Source organism: Desmodus rotundus, chromosome 10 (genome assembly GCF_022682495.2).
Source record: "Desmodus rotundus isolate HL8 chromosome 10, HLdesRot8A.1, whole genome shotgun sequence".
NCBI lineage: Eukaryota > Metazoa > Chordata > Mammalia > Chiroptera > Phyllostomidae > Desmodus > Desmodus rotundus.
Window position 1 is genome coordinate 29,162,354 of NC_071396.1, and position 24,945 is coordinate 29,187,298.

Below are 24,945 nucleotides of genomic sequence, written 5' to 3' on the forward strand. Positions count from 1 at the left end.
TTCCGCCTCCTCGGGTGCCCCTTTTTCTCTTCCCGCTCTCTCGGTGTTCCGCCCAGCAACGCCTGTTGGATCCCGGAGACTGGAGCCATCCCGCAAGTATTGTCTGGAGATGGTGGTTTCTTTTGTTCACTAATGGAACGTTCACGGATGCGTCCGGTAGCCAGTGTGACATGTTTCCCTAAACCTCTGGGCTTCCCGAGTGTGGTAGACGGTGAGGCTCTCTTCAGAGCTGTTTCTGGGAGCCTGGATTATATCGCTTTATGTGCCCGACCCAGGGGAAGGTGCAGGCGGTTTCTCCTCCTCCCCAACCCCGTTTTCATTCTTGCCCAGACTCCCGGATTGGTGCCGGGCGTGAGCCCCAGCTATCCAATCTCATGAATGAGGCTTGTCTGGTGGAAGGGTTCTGCAGCTCAGTGAGGCTCCCTGGGTGTCCCTGGTCTGTCGGTTCCGGTCCCTTCCATGTGCCTCTGGTGGATTCCTGGAGCTCTGGTTCTCTCGGTGGCCATTCAAGGGGTGGACACTTTTGGCTCCAACAGAGGAACTCCAGTGACTTCAGATTGTAACCATTAAAATGTAACTTTCTGGCTACTCTTGGTTGAATGTGCGCTCCCACGTGTTTTCCTTTGTGGCTGAGAAGAGACAGGTTGTTGCAAATGCGTTTTTCTTTTGTGAACCTCTAAGATACCAGGTTGCCACTTGAACATTCCTTGGCCATGCGTACCTGACAGGGCGCAGTGGCCACGGTTTGTTAGCAAGCTGTCTTCAGTTCCACCCGGATTTCCAGGCAGTGGTCCTGGGCACTTTTCAATTCGCCAAGTGTCAGGACGTCAAGAAGTGTGAGAGTTCCTTCTTGTCTTCCTTTGAAGAAAATTGTGCTTTACTATACTTTGGAGTGCGTGTGTGTGGTACCAGGTTTATTTTCGTTTTCTTCCTTGGATATAAGTCCTTTCCCATAAGCCTGCTCTTTCATCCTGGCTGACGGACATAGAGAACGCCACCCAGGAAGCCAGATGAGACCGAGCAGGTCTGCCTGTGCCCGCCTGAGAAGCGCCGGTGCTCCTCACCACTCTGCCCGCTGGGAGTGGTACCTATGTGTGGGCCAGTCGGAGGAGCATGGACTTGAGGATGGCAGGGAGGACAGATCGCAGACGAGTTTTCAGGGCTCTGGACCTTGCCCCGAGCCCCTGGAGGGGATGGGCTTCCTTTCCGTCCCAACTGGGAAATTCAACCAATTGGATGGGCGTTCCTTGGTTCACTGGGCTGCAGGCCAGCTGGCAGTCCCGCCCCCTGGCAAACCAGCCGCACCAGCCCTTTGCTTGTCCCTCTCGGCACTCTCACTGCTTGTCCTCAGGTGGGGACCCCGGGAGGGCTGAGCTGTCTCGTACCTGCATTGTCTGCAGGACTCAGCCGAGCTGATAGGGCTGATGTGTGGGACACTCAGAAGGAGCCTTTCTCACCCTCTCACCTGCGGCTAAGTGCTCTGTGGAGGACACTCGGGGGTCCAGTTGACACAGCTGGGGTCCCTCTCCTCCCCGCCCTTCCCTATGGTATCTGATGGAGTCAACTCCTCTCCTGGCGCAGCCCGGACACCTAACGTTGCTCTGGGCCCTGTGTCTCCATGGTGTGCTTTCCCGGAGTTAGCAGCAGTTCTGCGTAATGATGCATAACGCCTTTATGCATAATGATGCGGGTCTGTTAGGAAAGGTGCCACTCACTGTATAGGGAACAGCAGTGTGTCACGAGGGCGACCCAGAAATAACTAAGATGTCCCTCAACCAGTCTGTGTTGTGACTCGAAAGCATGACCTCATTCGAGCATCCATGAACTAGTTCTACCCTTCAGAAACGATTTGGGATAAAATTGTTTCCATTTAAAAAAGTTATGTGGCTAAATGGTCCCTTTTCTGTTTTTTTTTTTTTGTTGTTCCCTGACAAGAGGTCGAGTTCTCCGTCTTCTCTTCCAGCAAAGCACTTTGTCATACGCTTTTAAAAAATGTTTTCTCTGAGGTCAGGGTTGTGAAAGAACTTACTGGCGAGAACAAAAATAAATGTTCGTTAAAAACCCTAAAAACAGAATTTAATAGATGCAAAGACTCTGGAGAGGGAGGGCATTAACAGCTGACACGTGACTTTCTTCCTGTCCCTAAAATGAAGAGAATGAGTTTTCAATGCGGTGTCTTATTTTTGTGTGACCGTGACCCCAAACCAACCCTTGTAGTGGCAGATGTGGGACATGTCGTTGGCTTTTCCAGCAGTTTAGATAGGCTTTTGTTTTTATTCTTGGCCATTGTAAGAATTCCAGTGAACTGAAAGATCTCATGGTAAGATCAATGTGCCTTTTCCCCCTTGCGTTTGTTAGTATGTTTGTTAGTTCATAGCAGCTTTCATCCCGCTTTTATTTTTAATCCCGCCTGGTGTTCTCCTTCCTCGTGGAAGCCAGGGAAGAGGATCCCTTCCTTTCTCCCACCACTCTGTAATCGGAAATTGGGTAACTGCACTCAATTTAAAGTTTTGGCATTCATGTGGAGCATCCATCCATCTGCTGGCGAGACACACTGCCCGGGGCTTTTCAAGAAATCCCTTAATAGTTCCGAACACTAATAATATTTATATACATTATGGTGAGACAAAATTTACAGCAGGCTTCTGGGGCTGGCTCCAGGGCTCACTAATCCCGGACTTCTGCGTGTTCTCCTGCCGGCCTCCCAGAATCCTCTCGCGTTGTGCGCCAGCCAGGGGCACGTCGACCGGCTTCCAACCTGGGAGCAGCAAGTTTGTCCTTCAGCAAACCAGTGGCCTCTGCTTTGGAGCTCCTCCCCCTCTCCTCATCCCCTCTTGTCCCCCGGAGTATTTGGTGCATGTTTGTTGCTCGGCTGGCATCAGGTGACATAAAGGAACTCCTTGATTTGGGATCCTTTTCAGAGGAATTGTTCTGTCTCTGAAGGGCATGATTTTCCCTCGTTTAGGCTGTCCCAAGATTCCTCCGAAAGGAGTTCCTGTCAATGAAACAAATCTCCAGCTCTGCCTGCCCGTGGGGTTCCCTGTAACACACCCCTTGGGGGGTGGTTCTCAGTGGACCACTCTCCAGAGTCCAGTGCAACGGGGGATGGACGGAATGCAAAATACCCGTGCGGACACTTGGTCATGCATTTCTGGATTTGTTTTTCCCGCACTGACCATGCCCACCATTTGCAGTTGTGTGTAACCGACGCCAAGTGAGTGCATCCAGGCCCTTCCTCCTGGTCTTTCCAACGCTCTCGCGTGTCCGGTGCTCTGTGTGCTGCTGTTCGACAGTGGTGTACGTCCTGTAGACGTGCCCGGCCCCATCTTTCTTATGTTCCAGTCTGACCACTTTTGACGTGGTCATGCATTAGTGCGCACTGAGGCTTTTCAGGACACTTCAGTGAGGGGCACATTCAAAATGCAGAATGGGCACAGCATGCCAGCTTTTCAGGTTGTGAGAAACTGTCTCGTTCGTGTAGGGCCACCACAGTATCACACGCACCGCAGGCAGCCCTGGGAGGTGGGCATTCCCCCCCCCCCTCGAGTTCCACATGAGACAAGAGCGACCAGGTGACAGAGCCAATGACTCGGGGGAGACCCAGCAGACCGCCAGTGCAGAGCAGGGGCTGGCTCTCCCCCCTGCTCCTCTGACTCCAAATGCGCGCGATTTCTCCCAGCAGGGGCGAAACTGGGAACGTGGTCATTGCGCACCTAATGTGGAATGTGCTTTTCCACTGGGGGTTTCACGTGCGCTCTGTGGGGTTGCTTTTGGTCACTGGAGCCATCTGGTAGGGAATGACGCCGAGGAATGGTGTCCAGGCCCAGAGGGGGGTCGCCAGCTCCACCCAGTCTCCCCGCTTCCCCCTATAACCCCTCCCCCCCCCTTGTGTCTGAGCGCGTGCTCACCACCTGTCCGCCCCCCCCCCCCCACCCCCATGTGCCCTGGTGCGTGCTCACTGCCTGCCCCTCTGCCCCACAGCGTGCCCGAGCGCGTGCGGGAAGCGCGCCTGCACGGAGAACAGTGAGTGCTGCCACCCGGAGTGCCTGGGCAGCTGCAGCGCGCCCGATGACGACGCGGCCTGCGTGGCCTGCCGCCACTACTACCATGCCGGCATCTGCGTGCCCAGCTGCCCACCCAACACCTACCGCTTCGAGGGCTGGCGCTGCGTGGACCGCGACTTCTGTGCCAACATCCTCAACGCCGAGAGCAGCAGCGACACTGAGGGCTTCGTGATCCATGACGGCGAGTGCATGCAGGAGTGCCCCTCCGGCTTCATCCGCAACGGCAGCCAGAGGTCAGTCTCGCTGCCCAGGACGGTCACACAGCCCCGCCCACAGAAGGCGGCTCGCCCTTGTCCCATCGGGGTGGGACCCTGGGGAGGGTAAGGGGATGGGCACACTTCTGAGGACTGGCCTGAGTTACAATTTCTGTGAGACTCTAGGGGCCCCCGCCCCCAGTTTGTTTTACATTTTGTTCTGGAAGGGGACTGCCGGGCCCTTTGAAATGAAGTGCCTGCTCGCTGGCTCAGGGACCCGCAGGTCACCCTCTGCCTGAGCACCTGCCTGCATGGCCGCCATCCACACAGGTGGACTGCCGGCTGAGGTTTGCAGCACTAGCCTGGGGGAGGCTGGATAAGCCCCTAGCAACCTGGAGGCAGGGAGCAGACCGAGGACACCTCTCTGGCACAAGCAGTCACCCTGTGTCTGAGGTGGCAGCTATGAAGTGTAAGCAGTAGCTTAGAAGAACCTACATATTTCATCAGCACCTTCTCCTCTCTCTCACCCCCTTGCCTGGCACCCCTTGCTGTCTGCTTTTCTCTCTGCCCCTCATTTTTCTTCCTAAATGTTGAAACTTCACTTGGGAAGCAAAGAAGTTCCTTATAGCAACAGGCGTCCCTCTGCGCATGCCAACTGGACTTCCATAAAATTGTCATTGGTTTATCTTTAAAAAAGAAATCAAGGCTAGCAATTTTAGAATTTATAGGACTATAACCCCAGAAGCACAAGAAGACTGGAGCCCGAGGTGGCCATTTGCCCTCTGGAGCCGAGCGGGGAACTCCCGATGTCACGGGCCCAGTCCTCCGTTGTGACTGGCACCAGCTAACCCCACGTTCAGGCTGTCCCACGAATATCACGTTTGAAAGGTGGACGTTGATGTCGAATATGACGTGGAACTCTCCTGCATTCTGTTTCCGTGAGCTGTTCCAGCCAAGTCTTTCGGAAGGGGGTTCGGTTTCCTGTGTCATGTTTGGAGACGTTGCTGCTACCGTAGGCTTAACTTTAAACCAAGGTAGAGCGCGCACTAGCCCAGAATAGTGCAGGTAGAACAACTTCCTGCCCGTGATAACTTCTGTAACCACTGTGATAGTAAAACTTATTCTAAGTACGTTAAAACGGTAAATGTGCCGAGACTCCTACAAACTGTGGTGTGTACATATTCCACCCTGAATAAGTCCACCATGCTTTGCTCACATTGCATGGGCAGCCTTAGAGGATGAAAGGGCCTGGCCACAGTTCCTCCTGGGGGTGGGGTTGGAGGGCAGCTGGTCTGTGATCAGGGGTTGTGCTGTCTCGGCCCCACGGCTGCATTTCCGCATGGGAGTGGGCAGACCGGGGCACCGTGAGTTTCCACAGCGTCTTCTCTCCCAGTACCTCCTTCCAAGAACTGAGCCTTTGTTTTTCCTTCTCATCCTTACTGTCTGTTCAAAGCCACAGTGTAGCTTTTCCATTTTAAAAGAAAACACCATCAAGAAAGAATAACCGCACCCCCCCCCGCCCCTTCAGCCTGTAGGCCCTATTCAACACTTAGTTTAAAACATTTTTAATACTGTTTATTCCCTCCCGGTACTAGAATGGATTTGAGGAAGCTTAATCTATAAACATATAATCAGAGCGCTTCCTTAGGCAAACATTTTAAACTGCTGCCTGATTCCTAGACATTTTTTCTTCCCCAAACATTTATTTATTTTATTATCATTTTTATCCCTTTGTAAACATTTTATTTTTCAACCACAATTGACATACATGATTCTAGATATTGCGGCAGAAGTGTTTGGTTCAGAAGTTGCTGTTTGAATGCAATATTGCGGGGAACTAAACCTACGTAGGACCCAGGAGTGATGCTCCTGGACACTTGCCCCAGAAAAGTGAAAACCGACGCCCACACAAAAACACGGTCCTAGCCGCTGCGTCCATGATACGCAGCCCCCACCCGGGAACCACTCAGAGGTCTCACACTAGGCAAAGGGCTAAGCAGCCTGTGCTGCATCCACAGCAGGGGTGGGGCTCGGCAATACAAAGGGACAGACTACTGGACCACACAGGAGCCAGGGAGGGGGTCAAGGACGTTGCCTGCACAGATAGGGCGCGCGTCTCCGAAGGTCACATACCATAGCATTCCATGTACGTGACATTCTCAAAACGACAAATTATAGGGATGGAGAGTAGCTCAGAGGGTGTCAGGAAGGAGTTAGGGACGTGGGTCGGGTCCCTAAATGAGCAATCTTTGTGGATTCCTTCCCTCCTTCCTTCCTCCCTCCAGGGAAGGGGGGGGAAAGAGAGGGAGAGGGACATCAATCAGCTGCCACTCTGATGTCAGCAGAAGTCTCCTGTGGTCGGCCCAGTTCCCTGGAAAAGCTTGCCTCCCACTCTCCCCACGTGAAAGAGGAAAACACCAGAGGAAATTTTGCTCGCCTATAAGCTTTGAGACAAAACACAGCCCTGCACCATTCGCCTTAGATACACAATAAAATTCCAGGGGGAGGAAAGACATTAATGAAAACAGCAATAATGTACACTGTCTTGAAAGTTTTTTTTTTTTTTTAATCTTCATAAAGTTTAAAAGATCATGCAATGCCCCTTTAAACTTCGTGGTATAAAATGTAATGGCTCTCCAACTCACCATCCTATTATTTACACACCCCATAATGTTGTGCCATTTATTTGGTTAGGACATCAACCCAAATTTTGATCCACGCTCTGAGGCTCAGCAGCTAGGTTAGCGCTTTGCTCACCGTTTCCTAAGTAACGGTAGGTAGGCAGGACAAGCACCAGTCCCTGACTGCTGGTGGTCTGCCACACGTTCGGGGCAGCATTTGAAATAGGAGCTCATTACAGAGTAGTGGAAGTTCACGGCTCTTATTGTGTGTGCAGCGAAAACAACATTTGGATCAATTTACAAGTTTCTGCAAAACACTGTCAGACAATTTCAGCTGTGCTTTAGCAGGACAGTAAGGCCTGCACAGTGCCCCAGGTCTTTCCAGAAGGCCTCACCAGGCTTTCCCCCCATGCTGGCTGCAGGAGTAGGACTCCTCCTAGTGGTGGAGATGCTGCTGCCCCTGTCCAACCTCCAGGGGGCGCCAGGCAGGAGCGGTGGCATCCGAGAGCAGCCTCACTCTCCTGGGAAGCCCCCAGCGCTTCCTTTCTGGGAGGCTGTTTCCCCCACACGAGGCCAGCTGGCTCACCATGTGCCAGCCCTGTGACACACGCATGTTTCACGGATGCATCGTGTGTTTTGTCTGAAATAAGCAGCGCGCTCTTCCCTCTGTCTGCAGTCTGCATGGCTGATCCTGGGTAGGCTTGGGATGGGTTACAGCGGGACCACTTGAACGCTTCAAAGCAGCTGGTGTTCATAATGTGTACGACTAGAGTAAAAGCAGGTCCTTACGATTTTTCCAGTGCAAGGGGACATTCTGACCTCCGTGTCTGCGGTCGGTTCTTTATCTCCAACAGCATGTACTGCATCCCTTGCGAAGGCCCTTGCCCCAAAGTCTGCGATGAAGAAAAGAAGACGAAGACCATCGATTCAGTGACTTCCGCTCAGATGCTCCAAGGCTGCACCATCTTCAAGGGCAATTTGCTCATTAACATCCGCCGGGGCAGTAAGTATCTCCCCCCGCCCCGCCCCCCGGAAGAGGTGGCTGGCTCCCTTGGTTTTCTGGTGCTTTGATGCTTTTTTCCTCCCCGTCCGTGACTCCCTCCTGAAATACCGGCCTTTAAAAACAACGGGGTCCGTCAGTCTTACGCTTAACGCCTCACCTTTAAAACCACATTGAAAGGCAATCTGTTTTTTTGTTTTGTTTTGTTATTTGGTTTTTGGCCCTTGGCCTGGAGTTTATTCCTGCAAAGGGCCATTCCTCATCTTTCTGTGAGTCGCCTCTTGCGCAGGAGATGCGTGTCCGGGCACATGAACCCTAGAAGGGACGATGGATTGGAGGGATGACTCAGCAGTCCCCAGTGGGAGCTAAAGCCACACAGCTTGCAGCCCAAAGAGTTTTGGTTGCTTGGATCTGTTTAAGGAGACTGGGCAAAGGGAAGGGTTCATGATATCACTTTAAAATGTTCCGAAATCCGAAAGAGCGATTGCTCTCCGGATCGACTTCTGAGAGCCAAAAAGACCTGTGGGTGTCGTTCTGCATTTACTGTTTTGGTCTGCCCGCACCCCCACACCCCCGCCCCTGCGGGGGAGCATCAGGGGCGGTAGGTGGCTTTCTGGTGATTGCATTTGCGTGAACCAGGTCCTGTGGATGTGCTCTTGACATTTTTACTTCTGATCTTTGACGGACAAGGGCTTCTTGCAGTGGGGCCATTGGTCAAGGTCCTGATAGTTTCATAAGCTGGAATAAATATAGTAAGAAGACCTTGAGGTTGAAAAGGAATTTCCCCCCCGAAATTCTTTTGTGAAGAAAGTGCTGTTATCGCTTGAGGGGAAAAAATGACTAATTTATTTGTTCTGTGAATTTACTTTTCCTTAATGCTCTTTGGTAAAGGAGTGAGCTATATTTTTATAGTTTAGAGACAGCAGAAACTGATTTTTGCTTAGTTCTTTTCCATTTTTTTCATGCCTCTCTTTTTTCTCCCTCACATTTTTCAGCCCTTCACACACCAGAGATAAATTTGCGCCCACACGGCTAGAGTTTTCTACACCCCCCTGGTACTTGTAAAGCTTTGGTTTTTGCTCTTTACTTTAACAAGATCTGTTCATCCCTAGAACATACTTTCTAAGTGCTTAAACTTGCTCTTAAAGATATTCCTATCCCAAAGATGAAAATGTGATCCATGAATTAAGTCCGTGGAGAAGCATAATTTCAGGAGGAATGGGCGCTGTTTGTGCTGAATGATGAAATGTGCCTTCCAGCTGGTGTCCACTGCAGGACGTCAGTGAGGTCTGGGGTGAGGGACGTGGCATTGGCAAGGGCAGCCCCCACCCTCGACTGTAAGGCGTAACATCCAGCCTCACAGTTAAAGTTCAAGATCATTTCCTTGCAACATCAATTGCAGCAACCTCTAGACTTTACAACTTGAATTTCTCCTTAATGTCCCTTGGAAAGCCATTAAACTGTACGTTATTAGTAGAGTCATACCCTCCAGGACAGTACCATTGTTTTTATCAGTTCCAAGTAAAATATGACCTTGCATCAAATAAGTCTTCACAAATCATACTCAGTAAAATCCCATTAGTCCAGCAACTCCTAATTCATTACAGCACTGTATTATGATTCTGGTGTAATTGGAACTGAAGTGTGGGGGTTTTATTTACTGTGAGAGTTTACTGCTAAACACGCTGAAAGGAAACACTGTTTACATACCATCATTTTTACATATGTATCAGCAACTATTTTCCCAACAAGTTTCTATCTGCGAGACTAATCCACGGAAAAGTTTGGCGTGCAGAAACGGAGTTCTCAGAATCCCCTGCAGGTAGCCAGCCACCCCTGACATGTTGGGTGTGAATTCCTGCAGGCCTAGCGGGATGGGATGTCCAAATGCAGACAGACGCCGGTATCCTAGGAACTAGAGCGGCCGCGGAGGCAGGCGGTAGTGAGGCTGCAGGACGGTGTTCACCCAGTCCTGCCCTTGTCTGCAGGGCGGCGCCGGCTGTTGATGGAGGGTATTAAAAGACGTTCCCTAGATGTGTCAGCCTTAGCTGATTGGCAGTCTGGTATTTGTGATTCTTCATTCTGTTCATCAGCGGGTGGGCGAGTGTCCAGCCTTCTAGAAACTCGCGTCCCCTGGCCCCTGCCCGGGCCCTGTCCTGGGAGAGGGGGTCAGGAGTCAGGCCTGGGGAAGCAGTTTTTGACAAGGGGCAGTGGGTTCTGTGCCAGCAGCCTGCGTGTGTCTCCGTGTCACCCCCCACAACGTGACTTGGCACGGAACCGCTCTCCAAGTGTGGTGGTGAGAATCCCAGTGTGTCCTTATGCTCAGCCAGCCCTCGGTGACACGGCCCCCTGTCCTGCAGATAACATTGCCTCGGAGCTGGAGAACTTCATGGGGCTCATCGAGGTGGTGACGGGCTACGTGAAGATCCGCCATTCCCACGCCTTGGTCTCCTTGTCCTTCCTCAAGAACCTTCGCCTGATCTTGGGAGAGGAGCAGCTCGAGGGGTAAGTGCTCTGGAGCTCTGGGGCAGTGTGGTATCCTCACGGGATCAGCAGTGTGCGTTTACAGCTCCGTGTGACTCAGCGCAGGGCCCTTCCTTGTGAAGGAGGAGGAGGGAGGACACCGTGGTTGAACTGGCGCGCCCTGAGGGGTGGCTTGTGTCCTTCTGCAGGCTTCCCTGCAGTCCCGAGTCACTGTCCCCAGGACGCGGCTTTGGAACACTGGTGCCAGGCACCAGTGAAGGGCCGCGTGTCTGGCTGCGACCACAGAAACCACAGATAAGGAGGCTCTTGGAGGCTTGTCATGCCAAGTGCGACAGAAAGGGGTCTGAAGTGCCACCCTCTCTGGAATCATCCCCGACATGACCCCTCTTGGCCCCCAGGTGCTGTGCCTGCTGCGCAGAAACCAGGCTGTCTTTTAAACCTGTTGGAACCTAAGGGATTTGGAGGCGTACAGACAATTCTTTGGTTATAAAGAAATCTTGATTCACAAAATTGTTTTTATTGATTAGCTTCTAGTATCCATGCTGTTGATAGACTCTCTGCCTGCTGCAGAGATGGGCTTTGCGAGAAGGTTTTAAATAGTCCGAGGCTTTTCGCTGGGGGTGCAGAAAAGCCGGTGCCTGTCGAACACACGGTTTCTTGCCAGTAGTTTTCCTGTGTGTGCCTCTGCATGTAGACTTTTCTCTTCCCACGACTCCTTTTCTTCTTTTTTTTAAATCCTCACCCAAGGATATGTTTATTGATTTTAGAGAGAGAGGAATGGGGTGAGGGGGGAGAGAGAAACATAGATGGTTTGCCTCCCATATGTGTCCCCACCAGAGATCGAATCCGCAACCTAGGCATGTGCCCTGACCGGGGGGTCAAACCTGCAGCCTTTTGGTGCACGGGACGACACGTCAACCAACTGAGCCACCCAGCCAGGGCATGTTCCCCCTTTCCAGTGCAGCTCTAGCCAGGCCATAAGCGAACACTTTCAAATAAAAGGATATGTCCATCAATGAGCAAATTCCTTCTGAAGAGAATTTGGGGAAATAATTTAGGGCAGAAAGCGGTGGGGAGGCCATGGGAAAGGCCCTCCTTAGCGGTGGGCTATCCTGACTGGATAGAGTTACTGCATCAGGGTCTCTTGACGGCCACCCTGCTTTTCTCAGATGAACTCCCAGTCGGTCTTAAATTCTTAAAATTCCATTATCTGATACCATGAAGGAGAGAGGGCAGCCCCTCATTCCATCCTTGGAAAGCACACTACCCTCCCCACGGGGAACCCTGATGCTTCAGAGAAATGCCTTTCTCCTGGCGGGTCCATGGAGGCTGCCACAGTGCCCATGTCACTGGGATGGCAGGCCCGGGCTCTGCCATTCTGAGGTGGGGCTTACTGTTTGTTGCATCCAATTTTTAAAGTGAGTGTTAGCACAGGTTTTTTTTTTTTTCCTCCTTGCCCAAGTAGTTTCAGATTTCTGGGATCCCTGCTGGCGGTGAGCACTTTTTCTCAGGCAGACTGATGTCTGCGAATTTTCCTGCTGCGTAAGGATACACATTCCCCACCCCGGGCTGAGCACATGATAGACACAGAAAGCTGAGAGGAGTGTCTAATTAACTTTTATTAGCGGTTAGGACATGATGTGATTACCTTTTTGGTGTGCATTCGCTGAAAGTATTATGCACTTAAAGGAACCTGAAAACAAAAGTCTGGTTTTCATGTGCAAGAATGTTTATGGTGCGTCTCATAATCTGAAACTTGTATAAAATCTGAAGTCCCAGTGGGGTCTCTTTAAGGGTGCCTGTCATTACTCAGGTGTCAGGGACACTTCTGAGTGCAGGTAAGCTCCAGGGCCCTGCCCCGCGTTAGCGCTTTAGGTGACGGAAGGGCAGGCGGACCTCGGGTTTTCCCAACCTGTTGCCGATCAGTAGGCCTTGTCTCCTGAGGATGCAGGGTTTCCAGCCTTTTCTCTCTGGGTGCTGTTTCTTGGGTTGGGGGGGGGGTCTCTCTTTAGCGAGGGTGCTAGGAAGGGTTTGCTCACCTGCCTTCCACGCCCATGGCCGGATGGGCATCCTCACGTGTGATGACCGCCCCACAGCTACGTGCAGGGCGGCCTGAGCAGTAACCGCAATGCGCGTAGTCACATCTCCTCCTCAGACTTTGTAAGAGAGCGAGGTCCAGCCCTTCAGCAGCTGCCCTCCTCTGGCAAGCAGGAGAGAGTCGGAGAGAGCGAGAGCAGAAAACAGTACCATCAGCAGATAAGTACAAGGCAGAACTTGTGAGACGCTACAAGGGTAAGAAAGGGAACGTGCCAAGAGCGTGAAGAAAAAAAAAAGAGCCAGCTATCAGATGCAACTGATTAGACAGGCTTCCTAGAAGATGTGGCCCTGCAGGGTTTCCGGAGACACTTGGAAAACAGAGGGTGGTGAACACCCTCCAGATGGGGCACCCGGAGCAAAGGCAACGAGTCAGGGCGTCCTGGGACCTGTTTGGCAGATGCTGCCGGAGAGGCAGGTGGCATCAGAGTTACGTGAGGTGGTGTGCGCCCAGGTGTGGGGGTTGCAGTTAGGCAGGTCCTGGAAAGTAAGCCCGGCGTCTGACTTAGAGGAGCATTAGCAGCGCTGTCTGGAAATTGAATTTTGGGACATTTCATTTCTGTCTGTTTTTGGTTGTGAGCCAAGGTAACTTCTCTTCTAGTGGTTCCCAAAGTTTCCTACACGTTAGAATCATCTGGCAAGCTTTTCAAAATTCCTGATACCCACATTGGACTCCATCCCAATAAAAATATTTGGGGGTGGGACCCAGGCCTCACTGCTTTCCTGAAGGCTCCAAGGTAATTTCAAGGTGCAGCCAGGACTGGAAGCCAACCTGCTGTCTGCTGTTCTTTCTCAAAAGCATGTCCCCAAAGCTTTGCTCCTAGATGCTTCCTTGTGCAAGCGTTTTCCTGGAGTGAAAGTCTGCATCCGGAGTGAGCTGACGTGCAAGCTGCTGACATGTGTGGTGGAATCACACTGGAGCAGGTAGCAGGGCAGTCGGGTGCAGGGACTGGGCCCAGGCAACGTCAGGCAGTCATCGGTTTGCCCCAAAGCACTCCAGCAGCCATGGCTCCCCTGAAGACATCACTCACTCTGGAAACAGATTTTGTACTGTACACATATGAGACTTTTATAAGATAGCTTATTGGTAAGCCCTTGAATAGAAAGAGAACCTCACTGTTTGCTGGGTAATTCCTTTATCTGGACAGCCCTATTTTCTGATGGCATCAAATAAGTAAGCAGTTAAAGTTTCGTACTTTAAAAAAAAAAATTCATTGATTGATTTTGAGAGAAAGTAAAAAAAAACAACATTGATTTGTGTTCCAGTTACTTATGCATTCATTGGTTGCTGTTTGTATGTGCCCTGACTGGGGATCCAACCTGCAACCTCGACTCATCAGGATGAGGCTCCAACTGACTGAGCTACCTGGCCAGGGCCAAGTTTCAGATTTTGTTGTTATTGTTGCCACCAAGGGTTGTCAGCCTGGAAAGGATACGAGTAGGTGGAGCTGGTGGGTAATAGGCACTGAATCTGTCGGATGCACTCAGGCCTCTCTCTGCTCCCATCCACACCCCTTGACCGTGCAGCACCTGGGTCCTTCCTCCTGCTTCCTGCAAGTCTGGGTCGGGTTGCCGTGGGGCTGCACTCTGAACTCTTCTCTGGGACTTTTTCAAAAAACAGACCATCAACCCTGTGACTCAGCAGTTTCAGGCTCTACCCGGGAGCTACCCAGAGACAGGAAATCGTGCCCCCACACACACAAGACTTGTATGTGAATGTTTGCAGACGTGTTACTCACTGCACACCCGACAGAAACAGACAGCGGATCGGTGACAGCTGGGGGTAGTGGTGGAGAGGTGGAGAGGGTCCTACCTCCAGCAAGGAGGGGACTTGGGCGTGGTAGCCACGTTCTGAGGTTGCCTCGTGAGGACGGTCTCACCACTGTACAAATTCACCGAAACTCACGGAACCTGCATTTGTAATGGGCAAGTTTGGGGGAGGTGAATTACACTGCAGTAAAGCTGTTGAAAAACCACTTAAACTGAATAACAATAAAAATTAAAAAAAAAAAAGAAAAACCACTCAAAGAGGACACATTTCCTGAGCATGCTTGGTGCCTAGTGCCACTTGAATGTAAATCCCTGCCCTCTTGCTGGGTCCCCAGGGTGGGTGCAGACCCTGGGTATGGGGGCGGGGCCATTTGGATGAGGTGTAAAGCCGCCCAGTGCTGACCGGTTGGAGGCAGCATCTGTGAAAAGGCAGAATCCTGGGTGCATGACAGATTGCTGGGAGGCTGCAGACAGCCCTGTGTTCTGGGCTCTGACGCCCCCTAGAGGCCGCTGGAAAGAGGCGGTGGTCTCTTCTGAGAAACAAGAGCAGGATTAGTAGGCACTGCAGATTCTCTTTCAGTTGTCAGCAGGGGCTGGAGGGTGTCCCTCCCCCCTCTGTAAGCTGGGCCCACGAGCTCAGCACCTTTCGCCTCAGCCCGGGAGAAGCCGAATAAATACTTTGCCTACAGTGGTCGCTTAGTAGATGGAAGAGACGATGCGTGCAGACCCTGATCTTTGGGTTCCCAAATGCAGTTCTCCGAATCCTGGACCCAGGCTGTCTTCTCAACACTCTGCAAATGGCCCTTTGCCTTCCTTTGCGTCTCCATCCTTCCTGCCCGTCATAGCAGCAGGCAGCGAGAGGGTGATGGGGTACCTTGCTGGTCAGATGGTCCCGAGCCTGGAGGCACACATGAAACAGCTGAGGCATTCAGAACATCAGTGCGGGTAATACACAGATGTCCTCGGGGAGACACCCCGCCACTCCCACCGCCTCTGTTTGTCTGTATAGTGGCAGAGGGGGCCTGCCCTGTCCAGAAACACACATTTTTTGCAACGTGGAGAGGGCAGGGAGCCAAGATTCCAATACAACAGGGCCTCAGATCAACAGGTCGTTTCCTTCTGCGGCATTTCATCCAAACGGTGATGAGATGCCGCGGCAGGAACTTAGCTCAGATGTAACTGGTGCTGCCGTACATCCGTTCACTTAAAGTCACAGAACCTCTCGGCATCTCCAAAACCCAGGCAACACGGAGCCTGGGTACGCTACAGAAAAATAAACCGGTAACTGAATTTTAAAAAATATTCCTTGGATGCAAAGGCAGTAAGCCTAGAAACAAGGAGGAGATCCCCCTTACCGAATAACTGACTGACCAGCCAGTTCCTTTAGGAAACAGGGACAAAGTGTGCACACACATGCGTGTGTGCATGAGTGTGCGCGTTACAGGTATGCAGGCAACTCTGTGCCTTTGCTGTCTCTCAATTCTCCTCTTATCAGGGGAGGGATCCAGGGGAAGCCGGGGTTGAAAAATAAGCACAGTGTTGACAGGCAGCTCAAGAATGCCTTGATTATTATTTTAACAAGGGCTCTGGGTTTATTTCTCCCTGTTACTTACACAGGCAGGCTCTGTAACGCCTGGGTTTTATTGGTGCTGGCATCCTGGCCCCCGGCTTTCTCCGCGCTGTAAAAAATGTTTGTGTTTACTGTAAAAAGATAATCTTGCTTTTCAAAGCGTTTAATCACATACACAGAATTTCCGTGTGCCTGCCACTCATGTGTCAAACTCCTGATTTAGAATGCACGCTCCCTCCCGTGGGGAGAAGCATGTTTTGTTCAGAAGGTATTTTCGGCGCAGTTCTATTCCATGCTAGGGAAATCAGTTTACTGAAAAGAAGCCTCGTCCTGGGCGGAGACAGCAATTGGACCTGGTTGGTGGGTCCTCAGTCCTGTCCCAGATATCTCTGGGCCAACGGAGATTTTGCCCCATGGGGCCCACTCAGGACCTGGGGAGCAGCCGGACCCAGTGGGGTCCTTCAGACTCGGAAAGACTCTGTGGGCAAGAATGGGCCTAGAATAGGAGGATCCGTTTCCACCTGTCAATGCATCCTTCGTGTGTATGAATGCCGACCCGAATGCCTTTGCCTTCGGCAGCATCGCCCGCACCTGGCAGTGACGGAGAGGTGGGGACGGTTCTGGGGCTGGCGAATGTCACCTTGCCACGTCCCTGCGCCTTCGGCCTGTACACACAGCCTGTGTTGCGTATCCCGCATCTAGGTTCATTTTGGCCGTGTCTTATGCTCCCTCTCCGGCAGGTGTATGTGTTAGGGAGTGAGCCTTACGGGAAGGAAAGGACTGCTGACTTGCAAGGTTTTGCCACCTGATTGGTGGCCCACGGCCCAGGGGGCCTCACGGTGGTTGGGAGGGGCCTGGCTGGTGATCAGAGGCACTGCCTTTGGACTCAATTTGGCTCACTGGCTCTCACCTGCATCCCCGGGGGTGTGCTTCAGGCTGGTGGGGCGGACGCCACCTCCCTTCCGTGGCTTCCCTCGGGCATCAGGGTCTTGGACTCTAAACACCAGCAGAAGCTCAGATGACACCTGTTCGTGTGCTGTGGTGTCCTGCGAGCAAGTCAACAGGCTACGAAAGGCATTAAGGGCCTTGCCTGGCCTTGCTCCCCACCCCAGAAATCACTCTGGAGTTCCCATGTCCGCTTGACAGTGTTTTAACTGTAACTTTTGCTTTTGTGCAAATGAGTGGGACCCAGGCTGAGGATTGGCCAGGCCTGTAGCGGTCCTGGTACGGGTGTCAGTGAGGAGCCAACAACGTCGGCTCCCCCTGGGCACTGGTGAGAAATGCAGGTTCTTGGCCCACGCAGGCCTGCTAATCAGAAATCCCAGGGATGGGGCCCAGTACCCCAAAATGCAGCTCCGAGCTCACTAAACTGTGTTGGACCCGGAGTCGCTCTCACCTGGATGGGTGGCCCAGGGGGGCTGTGCAGCAGGGGATGGTTTCTCCACCCTCATCTTCTCCAGGGGTGGAAGCTGAGGCTTTTCAGGCCGGGGTGAGTCTGCAGGAGGGAGCAGACCCAGGGCGGGCCCACCACCGAGCCTGCCTCCTGTCCCAGCCTCTGTCCTTCCCCATCCCGTGCTGCCGACGGCGGGGACGGGACTGAGCCCCAAGGATAACGGCAGATGTCCCATAGCCGGTGTGTAAGCCGTTCCAAGTGGGTAGCAGAGAGTATCTGCTCTCCTGTGGATGGATTTCCAGCGCATGGAACGTGCTCTGCACCGAGAGAAAGAGCCAAAGGCGTTTCTGGGGGATGATTTGAATAACCTCTTTGGCTGTGGGAAGCATTCTTTGTTCGTAGTAGAGGTCGTGGAATTAGCATCTTGTCCATTTCAGTATGCTGCCCTTGAACCCTATTATTGCCATTGTTAATGGTAACTGTCCATTCTTTTTTACAAAATATATTTCATTGTGCTATTACAGTTTTCCCAATTTTTTCTCCCTTTTCCCCCCTCTGCCTGGTACCCCCCTTCCCTCCAGCCATCCCTCACCCTTGGCAAAGGCCGTGCAGCTTGGAGCCACCACACGGAGGGCCTGGGAGGGTAACTGGCAGGCGGGTGGGCAGTGGATGCAGAGGGCTGAGGGCGCTCACGCCAGTCTCTGTGCTTGTAGGAACTACTCCTTCTATGTCCTCGACAACCAGAACCTGCAGCAGCTGTGGGACTGGGACCACCGCAACCTGACCATCAAAGCAGGCAAGATGTACTTCGCCTTCAACCCCAAGTTGTGTGTCTCCGAAATCTACCGCATGGAGGAAGTGACGGGGACCAAAGGGCGCCAGAGCAAAGGGGACATAAATACCAGGAACAACGGAGAGAGAGCCTCCTGTGAGTGGGCGCATGCGAACCCCCGCGACCCCAACAGGGCGGGCGGGTGGGTGGCGCCCTTCCAATCCGGGCCTTCTGTCTGTGGTCCCCCCTCGCTTGCCTGTAAATCTCCCTTAGCGGCCGTGTGAGGGTTCTGACCGTCTAGGAGTGGGTTCGTGCTGGGGTCTGAGAGCAGTGCCGCACGACACACGGTTAGCGGTCTGCACACAGGGGGCCCGCCACACTCTCCCTCGGGGGAGAGCTGGGTCTCTCGCTCCTTCCCATCCGACCTGGGATGTAAAGCTGCTGTAGAAACGTCGTGGTGCTGTTGGGCTGGGTAGGGTCGGAAAAGGACATCGTCACCCCCATCACCACTGTTTCTTTTCTCCAATGTGTCGGGGTGGCATTGGTTAATAGGGTCATATAGATCCCGTGCTACGTGATGTGTGTATTGCACCGTGTGCCAACCGCGCCTACTCACACCATCTTCCGTCACCAGCTATTTGGCCCCCTTACCCTCTAGCACTCCCCACCCCCAACTTTTAATAAGCGAAGGGTGTTAAGAAAAACAAGTCGTTTACACGATCGAGGGTGATTTGCACACATGCGTGTGCATGCACTTGCAGGGGAGGAGGGTCTGGGAAATGACCCGCGTCTGACATGGGCCTGTGCTGCTGGTGTCTGGACTTCCTGCACAGACACTCAGATTGCTCTGGAAGGGTTCTGAGGGCCAGGAAACCTGACACACAGCTGGAGCTCGTGTTTACAGCCAGCACTTGGGCTCACGCCCCCCTCACGGCCCCGCCACCAGCCCCAGTCAAGCCCTCGCAGATGTGCGCGTGTCAGAGTTCACCAGGTCAGACTCAGCCCGTCTACCCTGTCCGATCCTGTGTACAGGACCCGTTTCCTTCTCTTTGAAAATCAAATGGTCCTGTTCGTGGCTACATAACACCTTAGCAGGAACTGCGACACTTTGCTCATCTCCATCCACGTCTTTCATTAGTGACTGCCTTTAGCCCTTGCTAGGGCTGGTGTGTGGGGTTCAGGCAAACGCGGGGGGGAAAAGGACACCTCCTAGGAGAGCTTTGGGTCCTGGGACTGAGAGGTCACCCACCCGGCTCTGGTCCCCATCCAGGTTTCGGTCTGGTCACAGGAATGAGACAAAGCAAAGGCTCACCTGCACAGAGCACAGAAAGCTCCATGAGATGCAATTGTGCTTCTCGGCGCCTAATACGTCCCCATCCTAGGTCTGCTAGCTGGAGGCCTCTAAGGAGCTCCCGTGTCCCTCTGGTGTGACGCCAAGTGCCTACTAAGCACAGTCCCCTCTGTGGCACACCTGGTCTGTCCCGTCTTTGCTGGTTGCACAGGAGCAGAGCAGGGGCCATCATGTGTCAGAGTCAGCCCGGCTTCAAGGTCCGCCCTCACCTGCCCACGAGGGAGCCCAGGCTTAGGGATCGCCAGAAACTAAGGCCACCTCGCTCAGTCAAGAGGTCCTTCTCCTTCAGATTAACAGTCACACACAAGTTCACATCTGTACCAAGTGTGCCGAGACGAAGTAAGGAGCCCCCGGGAGCTCCGTGTGGTGAAATGCAGGGAGGGGTGAAAGTAGGTTTACAGTTTGGATGGAAAATAACACAGTAACTAATAAGCAACAGTACAAGAATAAACTGTGTTGTGTGTACTTACAAGGTAAGCCTTCTCCTGCCCCACCCTGTATCTGAGTCCTCAGTGGAAATAAGGAAGCCACTGCGAGGTCCAGAAAGGGACAGCGTGCACAGTGCAGGCCAGCTGACTTCTCAGACATGTGCAGGAGAAGGACGCCCATGTCTGTCACTCACGGATGTACCTCTGCGCCCCAGGTGAGAGCGACGTGCTGCACTTCACCTCCACCAACACGTGGAAGAACCGCATCATCATAACATGGCACCGGTACCGGCCCCCAGACTACAGGGACCTCATCAGCTTCACCGTCTACTACAAGGAAGCGTGAGTCCTGCATGGTGGTGGCGGTGGCGTGCTGTTGGAGGGACGGTGGATGGGGAGGTCCACGCTCCATCCTCAGTGCCCTCCTCCCCCACAGTCATGTGGTCTGTCACTGCCGCCCACAGCTCCAACTGGGGAAGCATTAGCTTCCGTGGGGAGGGGAAGTTGAATAAAATAAATCCAAAGGAAAAAGCTTGATTTTCAGCAAATTAGGTCAGTCTAAATATTCATAAACTGGATGGAGGACGGGGTTGAAATGTCACTTTGCTGCCCAGTAACCCTAACTCAGGGGACACCCTGCAGCATGGTCGGCCCCCTTGGAGGTGGCCCCCGGGGAAGGTCCATGTCTGACTGCTGTCCCTCTACCCATGGGACCTTCCTGAGGTCATGGGCCCTCCACTGGAGGGAGAATGGAGAGGAAGAGGTCTTGAACCTTTCGTGACTTCTCCCAGAACCCGTTGGGGCCCGTCTTGTGCCTTGGGGTGACATCCGCCTGCCTGAGTAGCCGTGACTCAGCCCTCCAGAAGGCAGCTGTCAGTCCCTCTTCCTCTCATCGTCTCCTCTGCCAGGGTGGCTCCCCAGTCTGCTCAGTCCCCATCCTGGCCCAGGTCCCATGTCGGAGCCGCAGGTCTGTCCCTGGCTGCTTGGCTTCCCCAGGCTGGGACCAGAGCCACCAAGGGGCCCGGGGATGGCCCTAGCAGTGACAGGAGTGGCCCGAGATGTTTATGTGTCGCTGTATGCAGGGGCTGCTCCTGGCCTTCTGTCACAGCGACAGCGGCCAGCGACCGGCCAGCCCTTTCAGCGGGCGGTGGGCTGACCCGGCCCGGCCCTGCGTCGGTACAAACACTCGTTCCCTTTGATAGTGCGCCCCGGCTTCGTCAGCGGGTAATGTCACCAGAGAGCCGACGCTGCTCTCTGAGACAGTCTGGAAACGAAACGTATGCGTGTTACAAGACACTTAAGCCATTTGAATCTCTTGTGAGCAAATTAGATTTGGGGGGCTGTACTATAGAAGCTGTTTCTCCGTAGCCAAGTTACTGTTCTCCCAAAGGTATCCTGTATCAATAGCTGATGTTTGCATTAAATGACTGTGCTTGTTTTTTTTCCTTAGTGGTGAAAAAATGCCATTTCGGGAGAGAGAAAAGTTGCTTTTGCGTGCATTGTGATGGAGCAGCGTTTCAAATCCCAGTAACTGCAGAACTTGCTCTTTCTGAAGCTGCAGACCAAATTTGGTAGCGCAACGTAACTGTGGTGAAACCTGGAGTCCAGTTGCTTAATTGTATTATTCCATGAAACATGGAATGCGGCCCTGCCCAGGTGGCTAAGTTGCTTGGACCATGGTCCTGTACACCAAAAGGTTTCTAGTTTGATCCCCGGTCAGGGCACGTACAGGAAGCAGGAAGCAGCTGATTGATGTTTCTCTCTTTCTCCTCCCTGCCCCCACTCCCTGGCCTTTCTCTCTAATATTAATAAGCATGTCCTTGGAGGATCAAAATTTTTCTAATTGAATGCATTACTTTTTTCATTTAGGATCTCCATTACAGAACGTGCGAGGCCTCCGGGGAAGGTTTCTGAGAGCCTCGCTGTCAGAGCCTGAACCTAGGCCCTGAGCTGTGCCGCTTTATCTTTCAGACCCTTTAAAAATGTGACGGAGTACGACGGTCAGGACGCGTGTGGCTCCAACAGCTGGAACATGGTGGACGTGGACCTCCCCTCCAACAAGGACATGGAGCCTGGCATCTTGCTGCACGGGCTGAAGCCCTGGACGCAGTACGCGGTGTACGTGAAGGCCGTGACCCTCACCATGGTGGAGAACGACCACATCCGCGGGGCCAAGAGTGAGATCCTGTACATTCGCACCAATGCCTCAGGTATCGGCAGGCTGCTTCCCTGGCTGCAGTGTGCACGCTCGCCCTCTCTCTCCATCTCTCTCTCTCTCTCTCTCTCTCTTCCTGTGTGTCTCTCTCTCTCTGTTTCTCCCTTTGTCTCTCTCTCTGCCTGTCTATTTCTGCCTGTCTATTTCTCTCTCTGTCTCTGTCTCTGTCTTTGTCTGTCTGTCTCTCTCCGGCCCTTTTGACTTCCCCCTTTTGTTTGGCTTCTTGCCATTTGAACCAGCTCAGCTGCAATGCACGTCACTCAGTTTTACCACTCGCTGGGGTTAACTCCTGCACAGGATGGCGGTTGCACTGGGTGAGAAAACTGCAGTGTTTGAGTTCGCCGTTGAGTCGATGTCATGATGTCATCCCCCTCACCCTGGGGTGCCCCCACGCAGCTCAATTGTGTGTGTTGTCACAAAGGGAGGTGTCACGGCAGTGAAACGCACACTGCTGATGCTTCACAACCAGGCTCCGTCTTCACTCTGCATTTCCGGGCCCCCTGCGGTCCTCCCACCCAGGCCGAACTGTGGGCTTCTGGTCGGTTCGCCTTGAGTACCTGGGTCCTGGGTCCGTTAGGTTTCCTGAAGTGTCTCTCGTCCCCCAACCCCCTTCCAGTTCCTTCCATCCCCCTGGATGTTCTCTCGGCGTCGAACTCCTCTTCGCAGCTGATCGTGAAGTGGAACCCGCCGTCTCTGCCCAATGGCAACCTGAGCTACTACATTGTCAGGTGGCAGCAACAGCCCCAGGACAGCTACCTGTACCGGCACAATTACTGCTCCAAAGGTAAGGCTGGCGGGTGTGGGGGCTGAACCTGGGAGCCCTTGGCCACACCCCTACAGGACGCAGGCCGGGGACAGCGCACGGCCAGTCTGGGCATCGGCTTCCCATCCCCTCGCTGCAGGAGAGCTGGGCCTTCATCCCCACTCTCGTGGGGCCTCTCTTTTCCAAGCAGACAAAATCCCCATCCGGAAGTATGCTGACGGCACCATCGACATCGAGGAGGTGACAGAGAACCCCAGGACCGAAGTGTGTGGGGGAGAGAAGGGGCCTTGCTGCGCCTGTCCCAAGACCGAGGCAGAGAAGCAGGCCGAGAAGGAGGAGGCCGAGTACCGCAAAGTCTTTGAGAACTTCCTGCACAACTCCATCTTCGTGCCCAGGTGCCTGTGGCATCTGTGGAAATGCGCCCCAGCTGGGGCTCCTGGGCGGGTTCCGTCACTGTCTTTCCATCCTGGGAGTTTCAGGCCGGCAGCCTCGGGGCAGAACCAAGTCACCTTGGAGGAGGGAGGAACATGCTTGGCTGTCAAGCTTGGTTGGGTGGGGCTCCTCCAGAACCCAGGGAGCCCCGAACGAAAGGGGGCTCAGGGCTTGTGCTGTGGGGCTCCCAGTGTGACGGGGGCAGCTGCCTCTCAGCCACACAGCCCTCAGAAGAGTCACCCCTCTGGCTTCTCTGACCACCTCTTCTGCCTTTTTGGGTGGGGACCGGCTCCCCTCGGTGACTTCACACAGCTCCTTTCGCTGTCCTGTTTTTGGAGCTGTTATTCCAAGCCCTGCTCAAATCCCTGACAGCGCCCCTGTCCCTGCTGCGGGCTGGGCTTTGGGGAGGCCCCAGGCGGTCACTGTCACCAGGAGGCAAAACCGGGCCTCTAATAAATGTAGGCTCTGGGGCCTTGGAGGGGAGAGGTCAGCAGGAACTTCAGAGGGGGTCCAGGGTGTGGACCATGCTCCCTGATGGCATCTGTGCTTTTCCCCATATTCAGAGGGCATCAAAGAAGCCACTACCACGAGCCTCGGACCCCTCCCTGCCCCATCTCTCTGAGCTGATGCCACACACCTCCCCGCCTGATAAATCTCAGCTTTGGTGCTTACCCGTGAGGTCTGTGGGCCAGGCGGCACAGTCCTGATGTGACCCCAGGGTGTTGCCGTTAAGACACATACTCGAGGAAGTGCCCTGGGAGCCGGGGCGCAGTCTGCATGCCGACTCGGCAGTGTGCAGAGGAGAGAGCGCCAAATAAGTAGTGAAGAAGGCAATCCCCTTACTATTTGTTGGTTCTTAGCCAAGAGAGCTGAATAGCTGCTTCTATTCCAAGGTTAAGGTTTTTCTCTCCTCTCTGTTACTCTGAGTCACACACGAGACAGAAAAGGTGGAGGCACATATAAGCCAAGTCTGTCTCTCCCTCGCAGACCTGAAAGGAAGCGGAGAGATGTTGCGCAAATTGCCAACACCACCATGTCCAGTCGGATTCGGAACAGCACGGTGGCGGACATCTACAACGTCACAGACCTGGAGGAGCTGGAGACGGAGTACCCTTTCTTCGAGACCAGAGTGGACAACAAGGAGAGAACTGTCATTTCTAACCTCCGGCCTTTCACCCTGTACCGCATTGATATCCACAGCTGCAACCATGAGGCCGAGAAGCTGGGCTGCAGTGCCTCCAACTTTGTCTTTGCGAGAACCATGCCTGCAGGTATGGCGTGATCCAGCTGATTAAAGAATGGGTGCTCGTCCATAGGCAGCCTGGCAGACCAGCAGCTCCAGGACGGTGGAGTCCACTCATGGGGACCTCACTCCCATCCCGGTCTCTCCATACAAAGTTTCAAGAGCAGGGAGTTTGCCCCAAGGTCAAGTTTCCCTCTGCTACTTGGTTTGCAGCACACATGTCCACGGCCCTTTTCCTCGTTTGTGGGAAATGTGCCCAGCCCCTCGTGAGTTCTCGCAGATTCAGTGAAATCCCGAGTGGCCTTGATTCAGAGTGACGCTCGCTCCTCAAGGTCAGCTCCCGGAGTAGCCTTAGGGCCTGCTGGTTTGGTCTCCACTGTCCCCTTGTGAGCTACAAGCTGCCTATCTCTCAGACAGCCCTCCACCATCTTGAGGGATGGGGGACGTGCTGGTTCCCTTTCTTGCTGGGGACAGCGGGAAGTGCCTGCGTGTGGCTTCTGGAGACTTACAGGCCCTTCGATCGCTCCAGCTCCGAAACCCCTGCTGTGTGG

At 53.5% G+C, this 24,945-nt stretch overlaps 1 protein-coding gene across 4 annotated transcripts in view; it reads left to right on the plus strand.

Annotated features, from left to right (window-relative positions):
• The window catches only part of IGF1R (insulin like growth factor 1 receptor), a 230,519-nt gene that overhangs the window by 175,726 nt on the left and 29,848 nt on the right, over positions 1-24,945 (plus strand). For 2 of the 4 annotated variants that reach the window (XM_024561917.4, XM_024561919.4), the window contains exons 3-11: positions 3,982-4,297; positions 7,734-7,882; positions 10,240-10,384; positions 17,904-18,118; positions 19,957-20,083; positions 21,713-21,951; positions 22,573-22,740; positions 22,907-23,114; positions 24,139-24,422. In XM_024561917.4, the coding sequence (XP_024417685.1) occupies positions 3,982-4,297; positions 7,734-7,882; positions 10,240-10,384; positions 17,904-18,118; positions 19,957-20,083; positions 21,713-21,951; positions 22,573-22,740; positions 22,907-23,114; positions 24,139-24,422 (1,851 nt within the window). The remainder of the gene's footprint in view (positions 1-3,981; positions 4,298-7,733; positions 7,883-10,239; positions 10,385-17,903; positions 18,119-19,956; positions 20,084-21,712; positions 21,952-22,572; positions 22,741-22,906; positions 23,115-24,138; positions 24,423-24,945) is intronic. The other 2 variants (XM_024561918.4, XM_024561920.4) reach the window with 1 other exon arrangement.